The sequence below is a fragment of the Choloepus didactylus genome, chromosome 24, assembly GCF_015220235.1.
Source record: "Choloepus didactylus isolate mChoDid1 chromosome 24, mChoDid1.pri, whole genome shotgun sequence".
Classification (NCBI taxonomy): domain Eukaryota; kingdom Metazoa; phylum Chordata; class Mammalia; order Pilosa; family Megalonychidae; genus Choloepus; species Choloepus didactylus.
In genome coordinates this window covers 554,108-579,246 of record NC_051330.1, presented here as the reverse complement: position 1 = coordinate 579,246, position 25,139 = coordinate 554,108, and the positions used below count along the sequence as shown (strand labels likewise).

At 52.1% G+C, this 25,139-nt stretch overlaps 3 protein-coding genes and 1 long non-coding RNA gene across 11 annotated transcripts in view; 1 reads left to right on the top strand and 3 right to left on the bottom strand.

Annotated features, from left to right (window-relative positions):
• The window catches only part of MAPK9 (mitogen-activated protein kinase 9), a 56,401-nt gene extending 45,133 nt beyond the window's left edge, over positions 1 to 11,268 (bottom strand). For all 6 annotated transcript variants that reach the window (XR_005214084.1, XR_005214085.1, XM_037817551.1 and 3 more), the window contains exon 1: positions 11,141 to 11,268. The gene's annotated coding sequence lies outside the window, so the exon portion shown is untranslated. The remainder of the gene's footprint in view (positions 1 to 11,140) is intronic.
• LOC119519706 (collagen alpha-1(I) chain-like) lies at positions 10,537 to 12,753 on the bottom strand. The gene is made up of 3 exons (XM_037817458.1): positions 12,644 to 12,753; positions 10,667 to 12,395; positions 10,537 to 10,596 (listed from the first exon to the last, which is right to left on the bottom strand). Exons 1-3 carry the CDS (start codon positions 12,751 to 12,753, stop codon positions 10,537 to 10,539), a joined length of 1,899 nt encoding a protein of 632 aa, XP_037673386.1.
• Positions 12,754 to 16,878: 4,125 nt separating this feature from the next.
• LOC119519833 lies at positions 16,879 to 24,837 on the top strand. Of its 2 annotated transcripts, XR_005214087.1 has the most exons (4): positions 16,879 to 17,382; positions 18,801 to 18,862; positions 21,092 to 21,222; positions 23,994 to 24,837. It is a non-coding gene; the product is annotated as an uncharacterized LOC119519833 (long non-coding RNA). The 2 variants fall into 2 exon arrangements; XR_005214086.1 differs by lacking the exon at positions 16,879 to 17,382 and having other exon boundaries at positions 18,724 to 18,862.
• Positions 21,967 to 25,139, bottom strand: part of GFPT2 (glutamine-fructose-6-phosphate transaminase 2) — a 51,802-nt gene continuing 48,629 nt past the window's right edge. Inside the window, exons 18-19 of one of the 2 annotated variants that reach the window (XM_037817548.1) lie at positions 24,060 to 24,221; positions 21,967 to 22,841 (exon numbers count right to left, since the gene is read on the bottom strand). In XM_037817548.1, the coding sequence (XP_037673476.1) occupies positions 22,797 to 22,841; positions 24,060 to 24,221 (207 nt within the window). In that variant the 3' untranslated portion in view covers positions 21,967 to 22,796. The remainder of the gene's footprint in view (positions 22,842 to 24,059; positions 24,222 to 25,139) is intronic. The other variant, XM_037817549.1, reaches the window with a different exon arrangement.

The following is a 25,139-nucleotide window of genomic DNA, read 5'->3' as shown; positions in this document are numbered from 1 at the left end:
ATGAACAAGAAAGCAGGGCCTGTGGGTCAGAGTAATTGTAAAAAGGGGACATTACAGAGAGGAGGGCCACGGGAGGCTGTGGTGGCCCCATCCGAGCCGTGCAGACCCTCGGATGCTCCTGCCCCGTGAGTGTCCAGAGCTCCCCCCGAGCCCCACTGCACTACAGGGCTCAGGAGGAAGAAAATTCCACTGTAACCTTCAGCCAATGATCTCACGCTTCAGGCACTCACACAGATGCGTGTATAAACTGGCAGCCTCGGAAAGCTGCCCTGTGGCCCAAGCAGCAGGTCACAGACCCCTGCTCTGCAGGAACCCGAGTGACTTTATCTGGAAAACAAACAGCCCTCAGCAGGCACCTACATTTACGGGGTTCCCAGGCTCTTGCCTGATAACGTCTGATGGTAACACAACACTGTGAATGTAATTAATGGCACTGAAATACACATCTGAATGTGCTTAAAAGGGGACATGTTAGGTTGTAAATACGATAATAGAAAAACTTTTATTAAATCCATGGAACTGCACTACACATACAGTGAACCCTATTGTAAACGATGGACTGTAGCTAATAGCAGAGTTATAAAAATGTGCTTTCATCAGTTATAACAAATGTACCACACCAATGCAAAGTGTGAATAATAGGGCGGTGTGCCAGCTTGGATATTTTATGTCCCCCAGAAAAACCATATTCTTTAATGCAATCTGGTGGGGCTGACTGATTAGTCTGTTGATTAGGGTGGAACCTTGGACCGAATTATTTCCATGGAGATGTGGACCTCGTCCATTCAGGGTGAGTCTTGATTAGTTCACTGGAGTCCTTAAGAGAAGCTAAGAGCTGACACAGACCCAGGTGGTTGCTGATGCTTGGAGATGCGAACAGAAGGATGTCTGGAGATGCTGAGCTAAGAGATGAAGCTCAGAGTTTACCCCGGAGAAGCTAAGAGAAGACCCCAGATGCTTAGAGAGAAATGCCCTGGGAGAAAGAAGCAAGGATACACAGGAGCTGAGAGAGAGAAGCTAAGAGAGACAGAAGCCCAGACACATTTTGGAGAAAGCCATTTTGAAACCAGAACCCGGGAGCAAAGGACCAGCAGACGCCAGCCATGTGCCCTCCCAGCTGACAGAGGTGTTCTGGACACCATTGGCCTTCCCTCAGTGAAGGTGTCCTCTTATTGATGCCTTAGTTTAATGACCTTAGAACTGTAAGTTTGTAACCTAATAAATCCCCTTTATAAAAGCCAATCCATTTTTGGTATATTGCGTAACAGCAGCATTAGCAAACCAGGACACACGACAGGTAGTGGCAGCTGGGGAACATAAAGAAATGCACGAGCTTGGAAGAAGTTGGTCTGTGACTTGCTGACCTGGAGGACACGGGGGAGAAATGACAGTGGAGAAGCTGGAGGTAAGCGGGAGAGCTCTGCAAAGGGCTGGTGAGCTCAGCCTTGGACAGGTTAGGTCTCAAGTGCCTAAAGGATGGGTAAAAGCACTCAGCGCAGGCTGCTAATGTACTCCACGGTCCATCTTCCCCTCTTCCTTTTGGTAAACAGAAGGCTCTCTGCCTTGGCAGAAGTGATGTGTACTCCTTCTCGACTGCCTTTTCTGCAGAAAGCGGTTTCCCCTCTGTGGTGGTTTGGAATTATGTACCCCACGTGGCAAAACATGTTTTAAATCTTGACCTGTTCCTGTAGGTGTACGCCCGTTGAAAACAGGACCTTCTGACGAGGTGACTTCAACTGAATCAGGACGAGTCCTAAGCCTGTTACTGGAGACCTTGAAGCGAAAGCCACAGAGAGCCACCAGAAGCAGGAAGCCAGTGGAACCCAGAGGAGAAAGGAGATGCCGCCGTGTGCACTGCTGTGTGATGGGAAAGCCGAGGACGCCCAAGGATGACCAGCCAGCCAGAAGACACCGGCCCCAGGGGGAAGGCGCCTTCGGCCAGTAAGTTCTCGCTGTTAAGCCAACCCATTGTGAGCTCTTTGTTTTAGCAACCAGGAAACTAAAACACCCTCCCATCCGCTTTTTCCCCTGCTGCTGGCTGGGGGAACAGCTGTTTTAGATCCAGAGAAGGAAGCCATATGCTGAAGACGGGAGAGCCACCCACCAGCCAGATTCCTGCACGAGCTGGAGGCACAGGGCTGGGGTCAGCTGGACCCCCTGCCTCCCCCGGGCCGCACAAACGGATCTGCACCTGTCAGCAGCTCCGTCACTCTCTCCGCTCCGGCCGCCTGCACGCTACGTGCTGACTAGTTCAGCAGCATCAGGCTGGCTTCTGTGAATTCAGGGGAGTACATTCCATCACAACAGGTTCTAGAACTGTTCCTCAAATTCCATCTCAACACTTAAACTGATTTTAAAATTAAGTTGCCCTTCTTAGACAAAAAAAATTTTTTTTAAATCACCTGTGTGTGCTATTTTAGGTAAAGGAGGAAAACTGAAATCCATCAGGCAACTTATTAACAAAAGTGAAAACCTGTCAACGCCACGTGCTCCAGGAGAGTGAGAGAGAGAACCTCGAGGCGACGGGAGAACACGTGTAATTTGGCTAGTGATGGACCAGCTCTGCTGAGCTTCTATTTCAACAAAACGGAACATTATCCGGGCTCAGAAACCGGGGTTGTGGACGAAGCACGACCGTTCTCCAGGGAGCGAGGTTCCCTGGGGCGGCACCGCTCTCGTCCCGCTGCGGCAGGTCCCTCACTCCGCCGCCGGGACCCCCGCAAGGCTCCCGGGACCCCCGCAAGGCTCCGAGAGGACACAGCCGCCCCCTGAGCTCTGCAGCCCGGGACCCCCGCAAGGCTCCCGGGACCCCCGCAAGGCTCCGAGGGGACGCAGCCGCCCCTGTGCTCTGCAGCCCGGGACCCCCGCAAGGCTCCCGGGACCCCCGCAAGGCTCCCGAGGGGACGCAGCCGCCCCTGTGCTCTGCAGCCCGGGCGAGGGGCGGCCGGGATCGCTCGGCCCCTGCTAAGGCCCGAGCCGGGGCCTGTCCCATCTCACCCGACTGCGCACGAACGCTGGCGAATTAAATGCTTAATCTGCAACTCGTGTTTCTCCCGCCGTCACCGACAGGACACGAGCAAAATCTATCCACTCTACAGACGTCGGGCAGGAGGAACTTTCTTAGCCATTTAGAGCTAAAGTTAGAAATGCTTTTTTTTAAAAAAGAATAATTCTCTACCTCTAGGAGTCTTCTAAATATCCGCGATTCAAGTTCTGCAAATATACTAAATTTGCTGATTTTTTCCAAGTAAAAGAAAACCCCGACGCTGGTACTACATAGTCACATAACGCGGGAAAGCACAGCGCAGAGCGCCCACCCCACCGTCGTGGGAAAATCACTCACATTTGCTGAGCTCCTCCGGAGCGTCTCCTGGGGGCCCACGAGTGCGACAGCACCAGGCTGGGGGCCGCGGACCCTGACGCCGAGCGCTCCTTCCCTCAAACCCACAGCCGCGAAACACGCCGCCCGCACCTCCCAGGAAGCGCCCCGGGAGAACGCACAGGCCCAACTGGGCGTGGGCGTGAGACACGGGCGGAAAGGCGCCTGCCTGCAGGAGAAGGGCGGGACTTCAGGGGTGCAGAATGTGGGCCAAAGTGCGAGGAAGCCGGTACTTTCACACGTGTTGGTGAGACCTGCAAATTGGTGAAATATGTTTCTGGAAGGAAAATAGGTCATAGCTGATCAAGATTTTAAACACACATGAATCCTAACCTGGGAAATACATTTCTATAAATGCATCTGGCAAATACATGTGCACGGTTTTCAAAATCTTTGTGCAAGAATGGTTGTGACATTTCTTGTAGCAGGCAAAAAAACTAGATGTACTTTAAAATGTACAGTGTGGACTGACTACATAAATAACAGCATAAAAGCCACAACAGAGCCATTAAAAAGAATACAGGGAGTATGGGCACTGCTGTGGAAAGATGTTCAAGGTACGTAAAAGAAATAAAGCAAGCTGCAAAGAGTGCGCAGAGTAAATTCCAGTGCAATAAAGCAAGCTGCAAAGAGTGCGCAGAGTAAATTCCAGTGCATACAAACAAACACACAGTATATACTAGCAAGTGCAGAGAAACCATGTGAGAAGACTCGCTTTTCCCACCAGTTTTCTCTGCATTTTTAAAACTGCGTGTCGTTCATTAAGAAACTAGGTAAACAAAACACGTGAGATGCAAACCTGTGGAAGGAGCATTCCGACCTGCATGGAGGACGGATTTGAGGCAGACAGTTTGAGCTGGGCAAAGGGCAACCTCTGAACCACCCATTTATAAAATCTTAGAACGGCGTGTGAGGAGTGCTTTGCTATCCCCACCCCGCAAATGGGGAAACCGAGGCTCAGAGGCAGGCAGGGGGCTGCCCCAATTCCCCGCTGGGAAGTGGCCTGGCCCAGAATCAAATTTAGGGGTGAATGCAACACTCATGTTCTTCCCACGTGCAGCTTCGATGTCTCCGATGCTATCCAGAAAGTAAAGGGACGTGTCAAGGGCTGCTCAGGGCCAGACCACAGGAGCAGCCTTTCGTCCGCTTGGCTTCAGCCCAAGATTCATTCTCCTCTGACGACGACGGCGATGCAGTCGTCCAGAGACTCAATTATTAACATCTAATCACACTAATGCTTCAGAGCCCCCAGACGTGTAACAGCTAAATTCACTGACAGCTGTGATTTTAAAAAGCAGGTCCTTGCGATAACCCTCTTTGTTTCAATACTTGCTGCTGGAATTTTTTATGCAATTGTTCCCTTCTCCCACCTGAATCCTTATTAAAACAGCACAGCACAGCAAGTTAATCTTCCTTTGAAACACCAAGAACCTCCAGCATCTCGGGGCCAGCCTTCTGAGCATCCGTTCTTAGGCTACAGGATACTCCACAGACACAGAGTAACAACAGCATTTGGTTTTCAAGTCACCCACTGCGGGCTCTTGAGGACCACCAGGGCTCCCCCCACAGACCCCTCTCCCACACGCGGGCCTGTCCGCCCCCCTCCTGCTCCGTCCTCTCCGTCCCCACTCCCAGAGCTCTGGGAAGGCCTTCTCAGGGCTTGACCTGGCCCCGCTGCTCCCCATCTCCGTCCCTTCTAGCTCTAAACCACTGCACACACGCCACATAAAAGAGACCTCTGCCACACAAAAACCTGTGCCGCCTGTTCACAGCTGTTTATTCATAATCGCAACCCAAACACCCTTCGATGGGTAAACAGTTAAATAAACTGCGTCTGCATCTGCACCATGGAATACTGCTCGGCCACGCAAAGGAACCAACGATGGATGCACGCGACAGCCCAGAAGGCTCCTTACAGACATCACGCTTAGTGAAAAAAGTCCATCTCCAAAGGCCACCGTATGAGTGCCTTTATGCAACATTCTTGAAAAGACAAAACTAGAGAGATGCAGAAGAGACCGGAGGCTGTAGGGGTTGGGGGTGGTGGGGAGGGGTGCTGTGACTGCGAAGGGGTCGGCAGCGTGACTGCGGAGACTGTCATGCGAAGTTCCACTTGTGGTGAAACGGCACAGAACTCTGCACACGCTGCTGCCATGCCCACTTCCTGGTTTCCATACGGACTACTGCAATATAGGGATACAACCACTGGGGGAACTGGGCAAAGAGCACAAGGGCCTCTCTGCGCTAGTGTGGCAGTTTCTCGTGGATCTATAATCACTTTCAAATAAAAAGTCGGAGGAAAAGAGAGCGCTCTGTTGAGAGTAAGCAGCGATCCTACTGCACTCCTAGGTTCCTTCAGCGGTGACCAACCGCACCGAGCATAAAATCCGAGTGCCACAAAGCGCAGGAGGCCCTTGGCACCGGGGCCCATTCTTGGCAACATCAAACCACCTGCAATCCACGGCCGGACGGCGACGGAACCTGTCAGCCTTCCCCGGAGTTGTTCTGTCTCCCTGAAACGACCTCCCGCCCCCTTCCGTCCCCCCACAGACCTTCACCTTCCTCCAGAATGGAGCTCGAGCACCTGCTCCTCCCGGAGGTTTTCCTTTACCGTCTTTACCTTCGAGCTGTGCCAGGCAGGCCCCGTCCTGCCGCTACAACCTGCACTTACCTTACACTGCCATGAGGGTCTCCCTATCTGTCCACACGGGGAGCTCCCGAAGGGCAGAAAGTGCATCCAACCCACTTCTGAACGCCCTACTCATCCCCGGTGGGTGCCCCACAGATGTTGGCAGAGGTGACACCCAGTGAGAGGGTAAATGTGGGGAGGGGGCTGAGACGGGGACCCTGGAGCCGACCCACCAGGGGCGAGCGTGAGCCAGAGATGAGACTCATCTGTGAAGCGGGGAGGGGGTAACCCCAAATCCAGCCTTGGCGCACAGCTGGCACAAGGCCCAGCTCTGGACACACTGTTAGCTTACAGTTTAACAATTCTAAGGCTCCCATCAGAACACACTGTCACACCGCTCTACTTACACAGCCTCCGTGAGCGATCGCTTGTGCTCTGGAAACGTGAACTAAAATCTGGTGAGTGCAAACTGGATCCCATGACTAACACTGTGTGAGCGCCTCAGTGGAAGCCACAATGGATGGGAGGAGCTCTTCACAGAATTTACAACCATTCCAGGGTGGGCAGCAGGCGATCGTTCCGGAGGACTGGAGAAAATTCTCAGGCGGTTTGAAGGCGTGTGCTCCATGACACGTGCAGTATGTTCTGAGAGTACAGCTCAGAGTTGGTAAAGGACTCTGGTCACCGGGTTACCAGCCGGTTCCCAGACGGTGCACACGGATGGAGCTGGTGGGCCCCCTGCCTGGGCCGGACATGCAAACACCAAACCAGCAGCAGGTTAGACAAACTAACTTAAATCACTTACGGGTCTGTAGAAATATATGCTCTTCTTAGGAATAGAAGTTATTTTAAAAGCAATTATTCTTTCTCATTAGCACCATTGGGGATAGGCAAGGATAAAAAATATACTTTTAAACCAAATCTCCATTTTTCCTAACCTGGCCTATGGAAAGACAAACTTTTGGCATACCCCCAAAAGGTGGTGTGGTTCGGAGCTGTTATGTATCCAGAAAAGGCCGTGTTCTTTTCATCCATTCCTGAGGGTGCAGACCTAGTGTGGGGGGACCTTTTGATTAGGTTCTTTCTATGGAGATGTGACCCAACCCATTCAAAGTGGGTCTTAATCCTTTACTGGGGTCTTTTATAAGAGGATAAAAGGCAGAAAACCCAAGAGAGCTAAGAGATCAAACAAACAAACAAACAAACAAACAAACAAAAAAACTCCCACAGAAGCCGAGAGAGCCACTGAAGCCAGAGCCTGAAAGCACAAAACCTGGAGAGAAGGACCAGTAGACTCCGGCCCTGTGCCTTCCCGTGGGACAGAGGAGCCCGGCATGCGCAGCCTTTCCTCAGAGAAGGTATCTTATTGTCGATGCCTTAATTGGGACATTTTCAGGGCCTTAGAATTGTTAAACTGTAAGCTAACAAACCTCCTTTGTAAAAGCCAACCCATTTCCGGTATATTGCATTCTGGCAGCTTTAGCCAACCTAAACAAGTGGTTTCCACAATGCTTGTGTTCTTAACAGCAAAATAATTCAGTTATAAAAATACCTCAAATTTTAACTTCCTAACAGGTGAGAACCTATTTAATATAAAGGGAACTACTATTAATGCCTCATATTAACAAAAGAACCAATCTCATTTCTAATCCATGTATTGTTAGAACCTATTTTTACAATTCCTGAGATATCAGAATATGTAGTCTTTGTTTAAGAAAAACACTAGGATAAAATTAAGTGGCAGGGGAAAAAAAAATGAAGGGAATATTAAAGAGGAAGAAAAACTAATGAAATTAAATAAAATCAAACTGCTGAATCTCATACTCAACTGTTTAATAAACTTCCTTAGCTATGAGACACTCCTATGTTAATACGGTGGCTACTCTCGCTCATTTTTGTATCTATTCATTTATGCCCCAACCACTTCCAAAGAGGATTTGAGGCAACTCTTAAAAGTTTTTTAACTGGCAATTCAAAGGCCAGTGTGAACTCTGGAAAATCCACAGTTGTTTTAAAACATGAGTTCCTGTTGGGTAAGAGATATACAAACTTGCCTAGGGAATAGGCCGCCCTCCTAATGATTCAACGGATTCAGCAGCTGTGACCTCACGGAGCGAGACAGGTAGGGGCCTCACGTCGGAAGGGCACATCACCAACCCGGACGGGGTCGCACCTGAAAAATTCACCCGGAATCTCACCAGGCCTCGTCTACACACAACTACTAATTTTCAGGAAATACAGAGAAGAAATTAAATTACACTGCAGAGATGTAATCAGTAAAATCCCAACTATGAAAACACTACAGGACAACAAAGTTCTCCCACAAATAAACTGTAACAAATAAGCTACAAGGGGAAAAAATGGAGAGGGAATCTACAGATTAAAAGACACTGAAAGACATCAGACAATGAAAATATGTGGAGACGTTAGCTTCATCCTGATTCAAATAAACACACTGTGAAATAAACTATAAGATTCATGGAATAACTGGAAATTTGAAGACTGACTGGTTATTTGACGGTTTAGGGAATTACTGCTTTTTCAAGTTAAAAAGAGTCCTTATCTCTTAAGAGACAACATACTGAAAAATCCATGGATGAAATGACTTGCTTAAATATATTGGTGAGGGGGAGGGTGTAAGTGGATAAGGTGAGAGACAAAACAAGATTGGCCAGGAGTTGATCACTGTAGAAGGCAGACACTATTCTATTTATTTTTGTCTGTGCTCGAAAGTCTCCTTAAGAAACAGTTAAAATAAAAGACTCTGACAGAGAAACTAGTTCACATGATCACAAACGGCCAACTACCAATTTAGTTATTCTTCAGGAAAATTATGTATAAATGACACCTTCTTAAGGAGGTGTGAAGTACAGCTACATATTTAGACCAAAAAATAGCTGCTCTACCACCAAATCAATAGTATTAAGGCAAAAAACACAGTTTCTTTTTCACCCTATGCATCATGAAAATGGGAATGTATTTACTCACTACCCACTGCTTTGTCTGGAATTTTTCTTCATCCAGAAAATTAAGAACATTTTATTTTAAAGAGACAAACATGAAACTCAAGTGTACCCTCTAACATTTAGGGGACTGAATAAATTATTTAAAGTCATGGCATTCTGAGAACTCAATTGTCAGGAATATCAAAGCTCTCTAGAGAAGACTGTGCCAAAATTGGATTCTTTTTAACCCCTCAGGATCCTTATGCAGGGAGAAAAAAAAGGGTTAAAAAGAGGAAAGGGTCATTTGCAACAAATTAAAAGCCAAAAGACAGTACTGAGAGCTAAGGAACCCCAGAAAGAACACTGGATCTGGGAGAAGACCTGGGTTCAGATTTCAGTTACCAGCTGCTTGGTATGAAGCAGACTGCTTACAAGTCGTCAGGCCTGTTTCTTCCCCTGTAAAGATGGATTTCCTGCCGCTGCTCACAGGGCTCCTGTGACAACTGACTGAGAGCACCTGGGCCTTGGCAGGGTACCCAGGCCCCAACTCCCCGGGCCTCAGACCACCCTTCCAGCTCATCACAGCGTTCCCCTACACAGCAGGCCCTGGAGACTGTAACTCCTGCAATGAGGCTGAATGAGGTTTGCTCTGCTTGGCTCATAGCATGAAAACAATTATTTTAAAATTAATTATTATCAATATTTAAAAACAAGGAGACTGAGCATAAAAACCTGGGGTTCTGCTTCAAGTCAGTGGGTGGGATTCTGGTTCTCCAGGATCTCCAGCACTCCCTGCTCTCCTGCATCTGGCCCCGTGGGCTGATTCCCAAACTGCTCGCCAGGCCCATGTCCTTCCCATGCATCTGGGCCTCTCTCTGCCTGGCAAACTGCTCATTGCCCGGCCAGAGCCCACTGTATCCCCACCCATCGCCTCCTCCATGCTACCAGGGCACAGCCCCTCCTCGATGCAGTCCTCATAGCGTTCTGGAACTGGCTGCTGCGTGTCTGCCTTCCTTACGGGGTTCCCAGACTCTCAGGGGGAAGGGACCCCTGTCACCATCTCCTTTGTGTCCCCAGCGCCCAGCACAAAGCCTGGCCTAGATAATGCAGAGCTCAGGGCACGCCTCCTGAATGTGTCAAAGGAAGCTGAAGCGAGGATGTAAATTTGTGAGCTTTTCTATTGACAGCCTGTTCCAACAGTTACCAAATAAAGAGGTCAAGGGCATTACAGTGTCTCCCGAAATGAGAACACGCTTCCATCTGCTTACAAGTTTCACAAGTCAGCCACAAGTCACTAAATGAGCAGACGAACCAGAGGCAACGTCCAGGCAGGGTCATTCCTTAGACCGATCATTCATTCATTCATTCATTCAACCAGTAAGACTGAGCACTTACTGTGCACTTTCTAAGCACTGAGAACACAGCAGTGAACAAATCAGACAACTACCTGTTTTCACAGTGCTCACATCCTAGTGCGGCAAACAGAAAATAAGCAGGCAAATAAATAGAAGTTTCAAACCAGAGCAAACCAGGAAGAAAGTTAAAGCCAGGAGGCAGAATGACTAAGGGAGGTAAGAGAGTGGTCAAAGAAGGCCGTGCTGGCCGGGGACACGACGCTGAGAAGGAGCCAGCTGGGCAAGGATCTGGAAGAAGCGCCAAACACAGGAGCCAGCGAGCGCCCAGGCCCCGGGGTGAGCGGGCCGGCCCTCCTGCCGGGTGGGGGGCGCAGGAGAGGGGCAGGGCCCGCTCGGGGGCGCCGGGCTCCGCGCCTGCGATGACAGGGCCCCGGGGGCCGGGGTTCGGGGGCCCTGCACACACGCGGCCAGGCAGCTCCCGCCCAGAGGCCCGCCGAGGAGCGTCCACGCGGCCGCGGCGCCTGACGACCCGTCCAGGGGAGCAGGCAGCCCCGCCTTTCTCGAGGGAAAACCGGGAACAGCGAGGCCCAGACCCCGGCTCCCGAGCGCCCCGAGGCTGCGCAGCGGCGTGCCCCCCGGTCGGGGAGGGGCGGCACCTGCACCCCCCACCCCAGCCCCGGGCAGGTCCAGCCGGGGCCGGGCCAGAGGGGAGCCCGCAGCGCCGCGCTGCCGACGGCCGGCGGGAGAGGGGGCGCGGCGGCCCCGGGCGCAGGGACGGCGGGGAGGGCGCCCGGGCCCCGGCCCCGCAGCCCCGCAGGCCGCCGCCGCTCACCTCGGCTCCCGCGGCGCGGGCGGAGGGGCTGTGCGCGCTGCTGCTCGCGGCTCCGCGGCTCCGGGCCCCGGCCGGCCGCCGCCCCGCCGCAGAGGGAGTGAGGGGCGCGGGGCGCGTCGCCCCTTCCGGTCCCGCGCCCGCCTCCCCCGCCGCCGCGGCGCCGCGCCCGACTGACACGCCGGCCGCCCAATCAGCGCGCCGGGAGCCCGCGGGCCCGGCCAATCGCGCCGGGGGGCGGGGCCGGGGGCGGACGGGCGCCGGGCGTCTCGGGGTGGGCGTCTCGGGGTTGGCGTCAGGGGTCTCCCGCCCGGCGCCCGGGGTCTCGGGGCGGTGCCCGGGGTCTCGGGGTCGGCGCCCGGGGTCTCCGGCCCGGCCCCTGGGGTCTCCCGCCCGGCGCCCGGGGTCTCGGGGTCGGCGCCCGGGGTCTCCGGCCCGGCGCCTGGGTTCTCCCGCTCGGCGCCTGGGGTCTCGGGGTTGGCTCCAGGGGTCTCCCGCTCGGCGCCCGGGGTCTCGGGGTCGGCGCCCGGGGTCTCCGGCCCGGCGCCTGGGTTCTCCCGCCCAGCGCCTGGGGTCTCGGGCCGGCGTCCGGGGTCTCCGGCCCGGCGCCTGGGTTCTCCCGCTCGGCGCCTGGGGTCTCGGGGTCGGCTCCAGGGGTCTCCCGCTCGGCGCCCGGGGTCTCCGGCCCGGCGCCTGGGTTCTCCCGCCCGGCGCCCGGGGTCTCGGCGCCTGCGGGGGTACTGCCCTCCCGGGAGCGCGCACACGCGCCGCCGGCTGCTCCCTGCGCCCGGGGCCGCGGAGACGGCGGAGGGTCGGGCTGGGGGCGGCGAGGGGCAGCGGGCGGAGGCCAGTGGGAAGGGGTAGGAGGGAGGCGAGCCGGGGACCCCTCCCCGGGCCCGGAGGGAGGCCGGGCTGCCGCGGAGGGGAAGGGGGCGCGGGGCCTGGGTCCCGGCTTCTCCCGCAGCCCGCGGCGCCCCCGCGCTTGTAGGCCAAGGACTCGTCCCGGGGGGAGAACCGCGGGTGCCGGGGTCGCTGCAGTGGCGGCGTCAGCGGAGCGGCGGGTGAGGCCCGGAGCTCGGACACCTGTAGGGGCTCCGAGGTCAGTGAACTGGGGGGAGGTGGGGGTCGGATTTTTGGGACAGGCAGGTAGGCAACGGCGGCGGGCAAATGGGGACCCCGGAGGAAGAGCAGCCCGGACGCCAGGGTCCCTGGAGTGGCCAGAGGTGGGGCCCAAGTGGGGGAGGAGCAGGGCCCCTCACTGGTGAGGGCGGGGAGGGGCGGCTGAGGGACAGGGAGGGTACCCCAGAACTTGGAGAGGGCGGCAAGGCCGTGACCCAGGCATCGGGGGGCAGGGGGAGGCGGGTGGCTCCAGGTCTCAGGGCCTCAGGAGGGGCGGTACACCCGGAGGGATCCAGCTAAAGTGTCCCCCTTAGGCTTCCCCCCCACCTTGGCCACCAGAGGGGTGCCTCACCCCTGCTTTCCTGAGGCCAACAATGAAGGGCGCACCTGGGGGCTTCAGCCTTCCCTGCTGCTGGCCTCAGGTGTGTTACACGACAAAACAAGGAAACTGAGAAAGTCTGGCTGTCGGAGCTGGGGCTCCGTGGGGGAACATGCATGGGCTTTTCTCAGGAAGGAGACGCTCGTTCCCAGGCCTGATTTTGCAGCACCCACCTTTAAAACGCACCCTTTACTCCATGCCAAGGGAGCAACCAGAGATCACTGTGCATAGCACACACACACACACACACACATAAATATTTCACAGCAAGTTTTCCTGTAAGGAGTCTGTTCCAAAGATACTGCTTTTTTCCTGGTTTGTGACATGCAGTGAGCATTTGCAGACAGGGTCAGGGTGACGGGCTGGGGGTGGGGGCTGGTCCCTGCCTTGGGCAGTGCACAGGGTCCCAGGCAGGGCAGACAAGTGTGATGGGAACTGATCCTCCTGCCAGATGGGGAGGGAAACCACATGTGGGGCTGGAGAGCCAGCAGAGCTGTTGCTGGGGCTGTTGCTGGGCCTGAGGTTAGAAGGCAGGACCCATGTGCTGTGGTCAGGGAACCCCGAGTACCCTGGTCTTCCTGGAGATGCAGCACATGACTGGGGGGCCTGGAGAAATAGGGGGACCCTTGAGGCGGACCGGCCCTGCTGACTGGCAGTCCCCTGGCTGGCTTTAGCCCAGGGATAATCTCTTGTTTGGCCCAGAGAGGTTTTTTTGTGTTGTTTTGTTTTTCAGTTGACTTAGCTGCTAACATTTAAAAGTTGGCGGATTTTGCTTGGGAACACTTCTACAGCAGGCTTCTCTTGAATACTTGGAAGATCTGGCAGCATGGGGCTCGCAGTCCTCCGTGGGAACCACTGGCCCCAACCCCTTGAGGCAGGATCTCAGTTTACTGCAGCCGCCACTTCTCCCTCTTTCCCTGCCCTGGCTGTGTCACCTGCTGGCCCTGTGGCATCACGGGCTGGGAGCCCCACTGCGAGGGAGAGGGCAGCAGTTGAGGTGTGTTAAACAAGGAAGTGAGAAATGTAACTGGATGTTTGTTTTGGGAAAATCACTGCAGTGCAGGAGGTTTGGGGGGAGGGGTTCAGGAACTTAGGGTTGTTAGACCAGTTAGGGGGCTAATTGCAGAGGCTGCCCTGAGAAAGAAGGAGGCCTGCCCTGGGGCCAGAGTGGCAGGTGTCCAGAGGAAGGAACTGACTTTAAAACTGGCTCAAGTCTTTAGGGAAATGTGAACTAAAACCACAGTGAGATGCCACTAACACCTCTTAGTATGGTTAAAATTTAAAAAAAAATGCACAATACCCAACTGGTGTGGCTCTGTAACGATTGGAGCTCTCATTTCCTGCTGATGGGGATGCAAAATGGTACAGGCACTTTGGAAACCATTGGGTAGTTTATTTTAAAGTTAAGCACATGCCCACCCCACGACCCAGCCATCCCATTCCTAGGTATTTATCCAAGAGAAATAAAAATATGTCCACATGGAAGAGCTGTACGCAAATATAGCAGCTTTATTCCTAACAGTTTAAAAGCTGGAAACATCCCCCCTACGTGGGACCCGACTCCCAGGGTTGTAAATCTCCCTGGCAACGCAGAATATGACTTCCGGGGATGAATGTGGACCCGGCATCGTGGGACTGAGAGTATCTTCTTGACCAAAAGGGGGATGCAAAATGAGACAAAATAGTTTCAGTGGCTGAGAGATTTCAAATGGAGTCGAGAGGTCAGTCTGGTGGACATTCTTATGCACTATATAGATAACACCTCTTAGGTTTTAATGTATTGGAATAGCTAGAAGTAAATACCTGAAACTACCAAACTCCAACCCAGCAGTCTGGACTCCTGAAGACAATTATATAATAATGTAGATTACAAGGGGTGACAGTGTGATTGTGAAGACCTTGTGGATCACACCCCCTTTATCTAGTGTATGGATGAGTGGAGGAAGGGGGATAAAAACTAAAGGACAAATGGGGTGGGATGGGGGGATGATTTGGGTGTTCTTTATCCACTTTGATTTTTTATTCTTGTTCTGGTTCTTTCTGATGTAAGGAAAATGTTCAGAGATAGATTGTGGTGATGAAAGCATAACTATGTTATCATACTGTGGACAGTGGATTGTATATCATGGATGATTGGTGTGCGAATGTATTTCAATAAAACTGAATTTAATTAAAAAAAAAAAAAGCTGGGAACAACCCATATGTCTAGAGGATAAGCAAACAGGTATATCCCAAGAACAGACTACTACTCACCAATAAAAAGCAGCCTGCTTAGGAAGGAGCAGCAACCCTGCAACATGCATGAGTCCCAAAAGCATTATTCTAAGTAACGGAAACCAGCCACAAAAAATGCTGTCCTCTATCACTCTGTTTGTAGGACATTCTGGAAAAAGCAAAGTCAGATCAGTGGTGCCCAGAGGTCAAGAGAAAGAGGAAGGGATTAACTGCTAAGGGACAGAAAAGAACTTTTTTAGGATGATGCATTTATTCCATAGTTTGATTATGGTGGTGGCTGTATAACTATGTATTTGTCAAAACTCATAGAATTGTGCACCCAAAAGGGGCCTTTTTGTTTTTAATTGGTAGACTTTAGTTTTTTAGGGCAGTTTTAGGTTTGCAGAAAATTGAGCCCTCATATGGAGAATTCCCATGTACCCCTCCCCTGCCTGCCCCGCAGTTTCTCTGATTATCAGCGTCTTGGTTGGTGCGGTGTAGTTGTCACGGCTGAGGAAGCAACATTGACACATTGTTGTTCACGCAAGCCCTAGTCTACTTCAGGGCTCACTCTTCGTTTTGTACCTGTCACGGGTCACCACCAGCCCTGCGGCCTCTCGCTGCCTCCCCGTTCCCCGGCCGTGACCCCGAGCTCGGGCCACCCCCGACACCACCCTGGCAGACACTGCCCGCCGCATCCGCGCCGGCCTCCGCCAAGGAGAAGGGGGCACAGTGGGGTGTGGTGGGGGGAGGCGGAGGAGAGCGCGGCGGGGCGGGAGGAGCTGGGCCTCCACTCCCTGGCTGGGGGTGGGGGACGGGGTGGCTGGTCCCTGGCCGCCACCTCGTCCGCCCAGGACTGCCCGGGGCCCTCATCCGGCTCTCTGCTTACCTGCTGTGCTCCTCCAGACCGGGGAGTCCCTTCTCTGGGCTCAGCTCTGTAGGAAGCAGGTGGAGCAGATGATCCCAGCCTGACGGGGATGCGGTGAGGACTCCGGGAGAAGGGCTGCCGGGTGCAGGCTGCACGCAGGGAGCACGAGTCTCCCACGGCCCCTCCCCACCTCCCCAGCCCCACTTCCTCCTTTCCCCCAAACCCTCATCAGACCAGAGATGGGCCAGGGGGCGTGAGGACAGTTTAACTGGTGTTATGGAGAGCCAGCTTGCACTTGGACAGGGGGTGGCGTTTATTGGAGGTGGGTTCCCGGGATCGTGTCACATGGGGGGTGGGCAGGGGGAGCCTCAGGAACAGCACCCGCTCTGTGGTGTCCCTTCGCTGCACGTCAGCCTCATCCTCCCTCACTGCAGGCTGCCTTCCTCCCCAGGTCACACTCTGCTCCTCCACCACCAAGGGGGCTGCCCCTCTTTCCCAAATCCAGTTTGCAACCCCCAGAAGGCCCCACTGGACAGGGCTTCCACCCTGATGCTGGTCAACTGGGCTGGACGGTCAGGGTCCCGTGAGGACATGGCAGGAGAAAGGGCGGATAAAGGCAGGTGGGGGTGTTGGGTGGGACCAGGCAGACCCGGATCAGCCTGAAGGCCTCTGGCTCCCCAGCTCCCCTGGCTCCCCCGGCTCCCCCGAGCCTCGGCCTGGCGGTTGTGGCTGTGTTTGCCACCCAGCTTCGTTCCTGGGTGTCCAAAGCCTTATGTTAAGTGAAGGAAACCAGCCACAAAAAATGCTATCCTCTATGACTCTGTCTGTAGGACGTTCTGGAAAAAGCAGTCAGGTCAGTGGTGGCGAGGACTTTGGAGAACCCCCCAGTTCTCAGTCCGTGTGCCCCAGCTCCTCGGTGGTTGGTTCAGGGACGGACCGATGACCCTGCTCCAGCCAGTAGGACACATGCCCATCAAAGGGCATTTACCCAGAAAGTGAAAGGACCATCTCCAGAATAGGGGAAATTGCTGCAATCCTTGAAAGCCAATGGAGTTTGCCCTGCTGGGTTCCACACTCGTTTGGGACGTGTGACCCCTGCTTTCCTTCCGTTTTCTTCCTTCTGGAGTGGGAATGTTTATCCCATGCCTGTCCCCCTTTGTATATTGGAGACAGTAACTTGTGCTCTGGGTTCCACAGGGCCGTGGAGGGAGGGGAACTGGGCTTAAGGATGGATCACACCCACAGCCGATTCTGACGAGACCTTGTACTTAGCCTTGTTACTGAGCGGCTTTGGGGAGGTTGTGATGGAATGAATTTTGCATATGGGAAGAAATGTCTTTTGGGGGTCCACAGGGGAAACTGTGGTAGATTGAACCGTGCATCCCAGTTTGGACATGGTCTGCGTTCAGGTGGGTGTGGACCCACTGGAAATACCATCTCTTGCAGATGTGACTTCAGGTGAGGTGTGACCAAGTGAGTCAGGTTGGCCTGTAATCTGGATTGATGGAGACTTTCTAAGCAGAGTGAAAATCCGACGGAGAGAAGCCACGGGGAGCAGCCAGAATGTGAAGTCAACGGAACCGGAGAACGGAGGAGACACCGCCATGTGCGTTGTCACGTGACGGAAGAGCCAAGGAACCCCAAAGACGGCCGGACAGCCGGAAGGTGCTGACCCCGGGGGGCAGCCGGCTGCCAGCCTCTGAAACCGTGAGCCAGTAAATTCCTGTGGTTAAACCAACCCATTATGTGGTATTTGTTTTAGCAGCTGGGAAACTAAAACAGCACATAAGGACAAATACTGTATGATTTCTAGAAATAACAAATTCATGGAGACGGAAAGTGGATTTGAGGTTAGCAGGGTCTGGGAGGAGGGAGGAGCAGGAACGGAGGTTAGAGACGGTCTGTGAATGCCCTGGTACTGTCCACTGCAGAGGGCTGCCACTGGGGAGGGCCCCAGCCCGCCATTCTCCAGGGCCATCTAGACCGCAGCGTGGGGTGGGGTGGGGGCTCCTCCTCTTGGTGAGGGCTCTGAGGTGTGGGGGCGTCCTCAGGTAATCTTGACGCTTTGCTTGCAAGGCCTGCGGTTTCTCCAAAGCCTTAGGAGCTTGGCAGAAGGTTGGATGACTTTATTTTGCTCATCACCATGGCTAAGAACCCAGAGAGAGAAATCTCATTGAGTTCTGGTCTTCAGCTTGTATGGGGGGTGGGCAGCTGGGGGAGGGAGTGTAGGAGGGAGGATTCTGTCTCCAAACAGCGGGGCTGGGTCTGCCATATCCCCCAGCCCCTACTCAATGGCTCCACCTTGGTCTTTGCCTTGGACGGTACCAGGTCATTGCTGATCTGTTCCTTGCCCCTGGGTTGCGTCTGGGTGGGGGTAGTTCCTTACCTTGGGGGTTCGACAGGAGGTACCAGGGGTGGTAGGAGCTCAGTTTTCTCTCTGGTCTTTATCGTACGGTTCCTCCTATTTCTAGCCTCCTAGGTTTTGCTCGCACCACTTTCAGCTTTGGGGGCAGAAAAATTGGCTTTTCCAATTCCATGAAGCTCCAGGTTAACTTGCTCTTAGCTGCCTTGGATTGTTGGGCACAGGGAAGGGACTTTCTCTGGGCAAAGCTGGAGATCTTTCCTCTTGGCGTCCTGGCTCGGCTGCTGGCAGAAACTTGCTCTGCTCATAGTGCCTTACCTGAAAGAGCCAGTTCCCACCAAAGATGAGACATTTTGCATTGAGTTGCTGGAATCTTTGGACTGGGCGTGTGGCCTGGTCTTGGAAACTTCAGGCATTTGCTTTCCTATAGGAACTGCCAACTCCCCAGTGGGGCAGGGACTCCTCTGTGCCCCAACTCACTCTGACTATGCCAGTGCCGCAGCGTGGGGTCTCCTGCTTGTAACATTCTCTTCCCAGGCTCCATTTTCTATATTGTTGCCAGGGTCAGGAATCCAACTCAAAAAGACTTTAGGAAAAAGAGATTTTATTGGCTCATGCATTGGAAAGTCCAGGCTGCAGTGGACTTCAGTTACAGCTGGATCCAGGGAATTGGATGAGGAAATCAGCCTCTCTTTCCGTCTCTTGGTGCCCCTCTCTTCAGGGCTGGCATCAAATTTTGGCAGGATGGATCACTACCCTGGAGGTCCACATGGCTGCCAGCAGGTTAGACAGCTCCCATCACATGTCCACCCAGGAGCCAAGAACTGAGATTGCCTTGCTGGGAAATTGGGTGTTCTTACCAAGATGGCAGACCTATCAGCGTCTACCTGTAGCCCAGAGGCTGGGAAACACAGGTGCATTCAGGGAAGAGCTGGCAGTTCAGGGTTGCATTTTGGGTTCCTGCAGAAACATCCTGCAACAAGGATTTAGGAACAAGGAGTCTACTTGGGAAGTGGGCCAAGTAGGCCAGGAAGCATGGTGAGGGAGCTGGAAGAGGGAGGTGTGGTGGGCTGAATAATGGCCCCCCAAAAATGTCCACATCCCAGTCCCCAAAACCTGTGAATATATTACCTAACATGGCAAAAGGGACTTTGCAGATGTGGTTCAATTAAGGATTTTGAGATGGGGAGATGATCCTGTGTTTCAAGTTACTCTGCACTGGGGACCACCGAGGGGCAGGAGGGGCCACCCAAAGGGAGGTCCTGGGAACAAGGTAAGAGGGGGTGTTTGGATTTCTGTTGATGCACTTTGGAGGACCCGGGGGTACACCTCCCACATGGGGAGGTCACTGGCCAGTGTGACTGAATCACCGCGAGCAGATTAGCATGGCTCTTGCCCTCCGCCTGGCATATCCCTACAAGGACAGACCCTGAGATGGGGCCTCGAGGGTGGTGGTTCCATTGGCAGTGCCAGGAAACCAACAGTAGGACTGTAGTGATCAGATACCCTACAGCCGTACAAAAACACTCTCCGTGCTCCGCATGGCCACCAGGGCTTGGAGACCACCTGGTGTGGGGAGACCAAGAGCCACCAGTGATCATCGCAATGTGGGAATGTAAACCACCACCCTGCCCCACGGTGCTGGATTTTTCACTAAGGGCTGGAAATCAGTTGTGTGAAATTTCTTGGTTTTTAAATACTGAGAACTCATTTGAAACATTTAAGAAAATGGTGTGGGTCAGGGAAAACGTGTGAGGCCCATGCTGTGTTCCCTGGGCCACACCATTTGGATCCCTAGAATATAGAACTGTCAGCAGCAATTAGGGGAAAATCAGCAAAGAACAGGCAGGTGAGCCAGGAGAGTGGCATGGACTGAGACATGAAAGGCCAAGGGCCCAAGATAGAGTTGAGTGGGAAATGAGATGGCCATGGGAAGGAATTTTTACATACTGCTAGGCCTGGTTTGCAGCTTTCTTGTTTGGGGCTTAAACTGAAAGTTATGATAGGCTGCAGCCCAATCTCCTTACATGCTATTCTTTAAACTGGTTACTGTAGCTTAGGGTTAATTCATATCACATAAAGATGCAAAGGAAGACTTTCATTTCCAGGAACATGGCAGGCTAGATATTCTGATATACCCACCAGTGCAAAACACCTGGAAATGCTAATCAGAATATAAGAAACAGCTTTCAGATGCAGAAATGAGCTTACAAAAGAGTAAGGAAAATGCCCAGGTACTATATATTTATATCTGCTGCCAACCAGAATGAAGTGAGGCTGACAGCCTACTATAAGATAGGAAAGATCAGGCTTATTTGGAAAAGAAATAAAAATAGAAATAAGAAATATAGTTGTAGAAATTAACATAATCTCAACAAAGAGGTTAAGCTGCATATTAGACACGGCTAAAGATAGAATTAGTGTACTAGAAGATACTTTTGAAAAAAATTACCCAATTGCACCCCAGAGAGGCAAAAAGATAGAAAACTTGAAAAAGTAGTTAAATGACATGAAAGATAAAATAAAATATTCCAATATATATCTTAGAAATTCCAGGAAGAGAATATAGAGAGAATAATGGAGAGACCTCACTGACAACTTCCCCAAAAGCCTTGTCAACTCCCCGAGAAGCAGAGGTCAGACAACAACTTGGAGACTCTCATCCTCCTGGAGCCTCCACCCAGCAGTGGGGGTGCCACCCTCTCCTCAAGCAGCTGCTGGGTGCTGCCCACAAAAATAGGCAGGATGTTGTTTAGGGATAGATAACTCGAGGGTGGTAGAACGATGAAGAAAAGTGAGGGAATGATGGGCCCCAAAGTTGGGATGGCCATCACCTCTTGAGTGTAGGGATGGAGTGCATTTTTTCCGGTTCTTGTTAACATAAAAATGTTTTGGCTCATTGGTAAAAAGTCTCCTAATGTCAGAAGTTTTGTTGGTTGTAGTTTGGTCAGGAAGACAGAAACCAACTAGGAATTCCAAGCAAAGATTTACACCTTGTTCATTTGTGTGCAGGGCTGGAGCAGGGGAGGTCAGGAAAAGCTGCCATAGCTCCTGGGTTCCTGCCAGCTTCCCAGCGTTGGGATTTCGGAGGAGCTGCAGGGAATCTCTGCTGATGGGCACTGCTGCCCGGAGCACAGAGGCGGGTGAGTTTGGGGGAGCACCCGAGGGCCACAGCAGAGCCTACCATCAGCTTAAGCCATGTTTCCCTCTGCCTCTGCCAATAGAGCAATAAATAATTTCTGCCTCTTAACTCTCTTTCTAAATCTCCTTTGAGTGCTTCTCACTGGTGGAATTCAACCTGCAAATATAATTCCCAAGTTTCCAACACCCCCGTGATACAGAGAACATAGAAGAGGGTGGGAAAGTTGCTGACTAGCCCACAGGAGATCCCCCACAAAGGTTTTGTGAGCTATTAGAGCTACACAAACCAATTAGTTGTCAAGCCTACTGTCTTATATAGAGAGCTAAATCCTGACTGTACAAACAGACCTTAAGAGCTCTGCCTCTGACTGTCTCCTTTCCAGCTTGGAATAAAATCAGTGATTTTAACAGGTTAGTATTTTTTTTTAATACAAGTTTGAGACTTTTACTCCTCTATGCTGGTGTTAAGTTTTGGGAAACCATATCAAGTAGGACCCCATGGCCCACCCCCTCCAGTAGCTTGCTCAGCAGAGTTCTGAATTCAGGGAGTTCTGAATAACCTGCACTTTGCCGTACCCTGCAGAACAGTCCTCATTATTGTGCTAAAAGCACACGGGTCACAGTGTGTGGGCAAGGACCAGTGTTACTGAAAAATGGGGCTGCTCCCACCAGACATGGCCGAGCTCCTGTGGAGCCCTAGAAATCCAAGTATGCAGATAGAATGAGACCAGCAAAATCCAAACACGTGAGACGAAAAAATCGTTCTGGTCTTTATTGTCTTTAAATTGCATAGTGCTTTGATTGTGCATGCTTTTAAGTGGAGAGAGCAAGGCAGTCCATTTGAAACTATTCTCTCACCTGGAATATTTCAAGCTGTTTTACGGTGGGCAGGGGCAGGGAGCAAAATGCTGCTTGGGCTTCAAAAGAGCCATGATCAGATGAAGAAGTTGGCGAGCTGGGGGACTTTGGCCAGAGAAGAGGAGAAAATATCGAAGGAAGCTGAGATTTCAATAGGACTTAGTAGGAGGCACAGAAGGATGGCTGGAGAGACTTGGTGATGTCAGAGGCTGGAACTCAGGAACAGCCTGGAGAGGAAGGGAAAGGAGAAGCGAGTCCAGAAGGTCAAAGTCTGGTGCTCAGATGTGAGATGAGTGCCCTCCTCCAGGCGTCTGGTAGCCGGTACACACGATCTGGGCATCACCACGGCTCCAGCAAGCCACACGTTAAAAAAAATAACTTAAAAAGCTATACAATTGTCATAAATATTTTGTCTTTTAAAACTAGTGTTGGTTTAAAAAAAAGGTTCACAGTTCCTCTGAAGAGAGCCGTTATCTATTACACAGCAGGGGAACGTCTGCTCTGATCCCTCCATGCAAAGAAGGATTCCCTTCTCCTCTGGTGACCTCAGGACACAGAAACAGGACTCGCTGGAAGCAAAAGCACTTGGGTACAAGGCACGTCGAAGCTGCCAAGCTCTACTGGTGCGTCACACTCAGAACCCGCCGCAGGCCCCACTCCTTCCCGCTCGGCGTCACGCCATCGTACGGATGAGACGTGGCAGTCTGCACTCTGCTTCTCATTCCACGGTCACGGACTTGGCCAGATTTCTCGGGAAGTCAACCTAAAAGGAAAGGAAGTAGCTGCTCAGAACCCCGCAGATGTCGGCCGTGTCTTACACCCTCTTATCGGAGTACTCGCAGACCAGGAGACAGAAGTTCCTGATCAGCTCCAGCCATGGGCAACTTGGAGACGTGTGTCTTCAAAGCAGACTCCTTACTCAGGGGGCTTCACTTAAGTGCGTGATGTTTAGTTCACTCACTCGACATTTATCGTGAACCTGATGTGTGCCATGCAGCGTTAACACCATTAGAACGCTAGGATTCATGCTTTATGGAAACAGCTAGCTCAATGTGTGCTGTTAAAAATTCGCTTTGCTTGGAAGGATACACACTAAATCTAGGAGACTTGCTACTTTAGGGTGGGGTTGAGAACTAAAGAGATGTTTGATAAAGTGGGGTTCTACTCATTTCATATAGATGTTTCAAAACATGAAACAAAGACAACAAAATGTTAGCAAATGTCAATCCTGGGTGATGCGAATACCAAGTGTTTGCTATACGATTCTTCCTGTTGTTATATATTTTAAAAGAGCTTCTCAAAATAAAATTGCAATAAAACTACCATTTCTTTTTACAATAACTTGTGTATGCTACTGTCAGGTGAGATCATAAATTGGTTCATTTCTGGAACGTAATTTGGCAATATATGTTAGGAGTCTTAAAGTGTTGAGTCATTTCCTAGACTAAATCTTAAATGTGGGACAAAGACGTATATACACAGATGTTCACTTCAGGGTTATTTATGAAGACAAAAAATTAGAAACAGCATAAATAATAGAAAAATGGCTAAGCAATTAAGAGAATGCATATTTTAAAAATGTGATAGACTATTCTGTAATGATTAAATGTCACAACAAATTTTTTAGAGACGTGGGAAAAGACTTACAATAATAAAAGGAGGATAAAAAATGTTCTCCTTGATATAACCTCGAAAACAAACAAAATTCACATGCACAGGAAAGAGACAGGAATAAAATATCAGATTTGCTGACAACATTGACTCTGGGTGATGAGGTCATGGTTTGATGATACCGTCTTTGTTATACATTTCGTAGTTTCCAACTTTTCTTTGGGGGGTGTGTGTATATGTTACTTTAAAAAAGAAATTTGTTTTAAATGAAATTATCTCTCCTATGAATATTTACACCAAACAGGTATTTAGAGAACACAGAGGAACTCTGGGTTTCCCGCGCTGCGGTGGGTGCAGTTTGGGGACGTACGTCGTATCCTCGGAGAACAGCCAGGTGGAAGGAGAGGAGCTGCAGGGGAATCACACTCAGGATGCCCTGGAGGCAGTCCACGGTCGGGGGCAGCTCGATCGTTTTATACGCAAACTTGGAACTTTCGGTGTCGTCCTTGGAGCACAGTATAATGGGGCGACCCTACGGCAGAGAAGTCAGTCACAGATGGAGCCCATCTCCGGAAGAGGCAGTCGTTCATAGACAGCCACGTTCCTGACGCCAGCGTGGTTCTGCTGTCCTTCAGGCCTCAGTTCAGATGTCTCCTCTGTAGACAAAACTCCCCAGACCTCACCACCTCTTGGAGTTGCGGCAGTTATGGGTGAGGCGATGCCTGTGACTGGCGGTGTCAGTTTATCAGCGTTGGCCGTGTTCTGGTGTTTCCTCCCCTTCCCCGTAAGGTGGCCCCAGGCCGTGGGGTTCACCCACCACCTGTCTGTTGAGAGGCTTCAGTGAGCCTTGCAAAGGGAGGGTGGACCCACCCCTCACTCTAAGGGGCTTGTGGTTCCGTGGTGGAAAACAAAAACGTAAAAGAGCAAACCAATCAATAAAGACGGATTTCCGGTCAGGGCTATGGAAGCGATAAAGCAGGGTAATGTGATCAGGAGAAGGTGGTGAGGTCTGGGAAGTTCACTGAGACCTGAAGGACATGGAGCCAGCTGTCTGATTTGTGGAAAGAACATTCCAGGCCCCGAGGGGTCGGCTGGCACAGAGGCTCCGACGCAGGAATAGGCCAGAAGGACGGAAGGCATGGGTGATGCTGGAGGCCTGTGGGTCACCGTGGGGTTTCATGGGGTGCCACTGGAAGGCGTCAAGCCAGGAGTGAACGACTGTGCTTCACAGCCTGTCTGGTCACCAGGTGAGGCCGGCACGGGGCTGGAGCACGCTGTTGGATTCCTCTTACTGGAATTCCATGAGCCCTCCCAGGATGGAGGGTCACGTGTGGGAGACTCGGCTCTTTGCAGAGTGTGCCTGCTGGGCAGTCTGAGTTACAACTTCACCGAGCGTCCCCTGCAGGTGTGGCTGTGGACTGGCCCGTCCCTCAGCTGTGTGCTGTGACTC

Bases quoted from the DNA above. Each gene is read 5' to 3' on its own strand.
- LOC119519706 (XM_037817458.1), bottom strand. From the start codon at position 12,753: ATGCATGTTCCCCCACGGAGCCCCAGCTCCGACAGCCAGACTTTCTCA. The intron at 12,396-12,643 runs GTGCGCCCTTCA...CGCCCTCACCAG, and splicing joins GGGAAGGCTGAAGCCCCCAG to TGAGGGGCCCTGCTCCTCCC. The intron at 10,597-10,666 runs GCAGGAGGGCCG...CGCTTCTTCCAG, and splicing joins TCTCCTGCGCCCCCCACCCG to ATCCTTGCCCAGCTGGCTCC.